The 4237-nt window shown below is 40.8% G+C and overlaps 1 protein-coding gene across 1 annotated transcript; it reads right to left on the bottom strand.

The window, feature by feature from the left end:
* Positions 1-213: 213 nt before the first annotated feature.
* galr2b (galanin receptor 2b) lies at positions 214-3420 on the bottom strand (the record flags this gene model as incomplete). Its single annotated transcript, XM_084072104.1, has 2 exons — positions 214-976; positions 3044-3420. 2 exons carry the CDS (start codon positions 3418-3420, stop codon positions 214-216), a joined length of 1140 nt encoding a protein of 379 aa, XP_083928230.1.
* Positions 3421-4237: the final 817 nt, after the last annotated feature.

Here is a 4237-nt window from a genome sequence, read left to right as displayed (position 1 = left end):
AACATTTATTTATGATAAGAGAAACATGCAAAGTAGAGAAACAAAATATGACCATTATAATATCATATTCTATATTTTGTAATATGTCTGCCACTGAAACATATGAGAACCTGTATCTTGATGTGCTGTAAACATGTGCCTTGTTACCTGGAGTGTCTTTTCATAAGGCAACTTGCACCGACCTCTTAACTATACAGTAAAGTAGTTCATTTGTCAAGGTGGCCTCTGGAAAGGCAGATTTAATGTCATTGTGGGTTCTCTAGGCTCAACACTAGGCCTGCTAATCATTTCACATTCATTCTGTCGTACGTTTTCCTCGTTCATTTGTGATACCTCGGTGGAGGCTGCTTCAAATCCAGGCACAGTGTTGGCCACATGGACCACATGAACCTTGTTTCTCCCATTTTTACTGAGGATACAGCTGAACACCTTCTTAAAGCCTTTTCGAAAGTGCTTGGACACCAGAGCATACACAATAGGGTTGAGACAGGAGTTGGCATAGGCCATGCAATGAGAGAGGATCCTGAAGGCGTATGTGGTTTCATTGAAAGGGAAATCTCCATATAAGTAGCACAATATCACAAGATGGTACGGCAGCCAACATATGCAGAAAAGCACGGTGACAATTATGATCATTTTTGTGACTTTGCGTTTCGCCCTTTTGGATTCTGACATGCCATCCAAGGGGTCCACAGCTGTCCATAGGTACTTGATGGTTCTAGTGTAGGACAGGCTTACAATCAGTACAGGAATGACATAGCCAAACATAAAAGTGCATGTGTCCAACACTTTACGATTCTGTTCCTCCCATCCAGGTATGCACACAGTACTGTTGTCATAATCTATAAGATCATAGTAGCTGAGATAAGGACCTGCAAAGACAAGTGATAGACCCCAAATGACCACCATGGCAACCACCGCATTACAGGGAGTTCTTAGTTCTCTGGATCGTAGTGGGTAACGAATAGCCAGGTACCTACCAACAAGAAAGAATTGGATCAGTGAACAAACATATCCAGTATACTAACATAATGGACTGCACTGCAGAAATGATGAGTGCACTAAAAGAAAGCACTCATGTTGTTAATGTTCATTTCAGCTTGGCCTAATTGTTCATCGTAATCATAGCCGATTGAAACAGCAATATTTAAATTACAAACCATAATATTTAAACCCATAAAACCCATACAATTCCCCCAATTTGTAGGTTCTGTGTGTTTCTACAATTCCCATTGTGCATTTTATGGGAAAGCACTGGTTAGCCAGGCCGATATGGTGTATAGGCACCATTAATCAATCTGATTAATAAGGATCGCTATTTTGCCAAACCAGTGCATAAGGTCAAGGACACCAAGTCACACTGAGGGTAGTGGCTAAGAAGTGAGGAATATTGTTTTCACATTCACTGACTGTATAGAGATGATGTTGAAAACTGATTGTTTTGAGGGGAGACGTGTTTTTGTGTGAGAAATGTTTGTGTTTAAGTGGTTAATGGTATTTAGTATATTCTAATGTCAAAGATTTGACTTTTCTCAAATGTCCCTACAAAATGTTTCAATATTTAAATTTGTATTGATAATTGTAAGGTAGATGTCGATAGGTTTTATGGTTTTATGGAATTAGATGTTTGTTCTACAGTGTAAATGATTATAGCCCTCTGTGGTTAGCACTCTATGCCAGCAAATGATTTCCATGAAATTATTCAGAGTGTTACTCATTCCAAGCTACAGCTGGAGGAGACGTTAGCCTAATCTCAAGTGTACTGTAGACTGGGCGGAAATCTATTAACCTCCCAGGCTAGATGATCTTTTGAGAACATTTTCCTTCAATTGCTTCCTTAGGAAAGGACCTTACAGGATAGGATCAGCTGGCTTGTAAGATGAGAAAGCTATTGAATTAACACCACCTTCTAAAAGGTAAACATCACCACTGTGTAATGAGAACGTCTATCCCTGTGGACATTGGTCTACATTGATTGAGGAAATTGTGTTGCCCAGCAACTATAATGAAAGTTCCCACTGCATGCAATGGATAATATAATGTTTAGACAGTAACATATGGTTCTCTAACAGAGTATTTAATTATTGATTACATTTCAACCTATGGTCTTAAATGCCTCATTATAATTATACCTCTGGGTTCTAATTAATCAACCCCTCAGAGCTTTTACACTCATGTTTAGCCTTGGTGAATACTTTTTGAATAGATTTCATACCCTTACCAAAAACTAGATCTGAAAAAAGGCAATCATTGTAGAGCAAGTAGTCTGTGTTGCTATGCTACTACTTTCATGTAAATTCTGGTGCAAAGATTTGAAGAACTGAACCCAATGCAGAGCAGTTTAATGAGGCAAGTAAGTCGACCTGCAAGTTGAAACAAAGGCTTGTCTTCTATAATTGCTCTCCAACTTTTATATCTGGTTTCTCAGTTGACATTTCTTCTGCCAAGGAGGCTGTTTAATGACATCTGTCTGACTGTGACCTTAATCACAACAAAGTCATGGCTAGATATCCATGAAATTTGCAGTGTACATTCACATCCCAAGAGGAACCTATGGATTTTGGTGACCCCATCATCTTTCCTCTAGTCTAGCACCACCATCAGGCCTAACTTTCAAATGGGTGATTGGGGAGATTTGTTAGGTCTTGATTTGCGGAGGTCTGCCACTTCTCTACTGAATGCATTCTTCTGGATAAGATATTCATGAGCTTTTGTTTAAAGGATGACTTCAGTCACTTCACCCATTTTCAACCTATCTTCATATAATTGGTCCTCACTAATGTTGATGATAAAATTGTTTTAAAAAAAAAAGGAGGGTTTATAGGAGGGCTGTTAACACTTCAGAAACCCGCCTACCCGACATTATCGTTAGGCAGATTATTATTTTTCAAACAAGATTGAACATTTTTTATTTAGTGCACTTGGTTAAAATGACGCAAGTGTTGGATTTGTTTATCCACTGAACTCAATAACCAATGAATAACATTCAGCTTTGCACAGGATACAACAATGACGTATGTTTAACACTGGGCTTTCAACATACCTGTCAACCGACACAGCAGCGAGGGTGAAGCTGCTGGCGTACATGGTCAGGTTGATGAAGAAATGGACAACCTTGCACATGAAGGAGCCAAACACCCAGCCCTCCAGGGAATAGATGGTGGCTTGAAAAGGCACACAGAAGATAATGAAGAAGAAGTCGGCCACGCTGAGGTTGAGAATGAAGAGGTTGGTGGTGTTGTACCCGACCTGCCCGCTGCGCAGCAGCACCGCCAGCACCAGGCTGTTGCCCACCGTGCCCAGGAGGAAGATGAGAGAGAACACCACGGACACTATCACACCGGTGGGGTTCAGCTGGTAGCTCTCTGACGCATTTGACTGTTGCCCTGCTGTACTACTGAAATCCTCTGAGTCAGCCATGTTGAAGATCTAAGGAGAAATAGAAAAGCACGATCCAAGGATCGATCCATGAGCGCCTGTGAAATTATGACCATTAATTGTGTTGACATACACTACAGCAAATACTCAAGCAAAGTCAATGTTTACCTAAGTAGAGTACTTAATTACTGTAAATGTAGCCTACTTCATTATTTAATTACATGGATAAATCCATTCCTCATTACACCCTTGTACATTAACAAGAATGGCAGAAAATCCATAAATAATACATGAGAGGACACAGTAGGAGGTTTTTTTAACCAATTAAATGCTCCTCCGCGTCATCAGTGCCCATACCCTAGGTGGGGTTGGTGAAAGCCTTTCTGTGTGGAGTTTGCATGTTCTCCCCGTGTCTCCTAGGGTAGGTACCCTCACAAAAACATGCAGTAATCGTGGTCACAATACTGGTCAGTCGGGGCACCTGATGGAGGGGAAAGGAACTGGTTGCAATAACGTGTTCCTTCCACGCGCTACGTCCAACCAGGGAAACTCTCCCCTGACAGGTGACAAGAAGGTCAGTTGGCTCTCATGCATTGAAGGAGGCATGAGCTCGGCCCTGGCCTCCCTAGTTTGGCAGAGGGAGTGTAGTGCCCAGGATTACATAGACAATTGGCACTGGGTGTAAAAAAATTGGGTTACAAAATCGTGGGATAAAAATTTAGAAGACAAAAAAAGACAAAAAAGAATTAAATGCCGGCTTGGAAATGTCACTGTTTTCAAAAGATAAGTGGTGTGAGTAGGCTATATTATCATAATATGACATAGCCTACTCACTACTTATCTTCACAACCACTAGTAT

Source organism: Gymnoscopelus microlampas (assembly GCF_963454915.1).
Source record: "Gymnoscopelus microlampas genome assembly, chromosome: 11".
NCBI lineage: Eukaryota > Metazoa > Chordata > Actinopteri > Myctophiformes > Myctophidae > Gymnoscopelus > Gymnoscopelus microlampas.
Note: the sequence above shows the minus strand (reverse complement) of the source record. Positions and strands in the feature narration are given on the sequence as shown.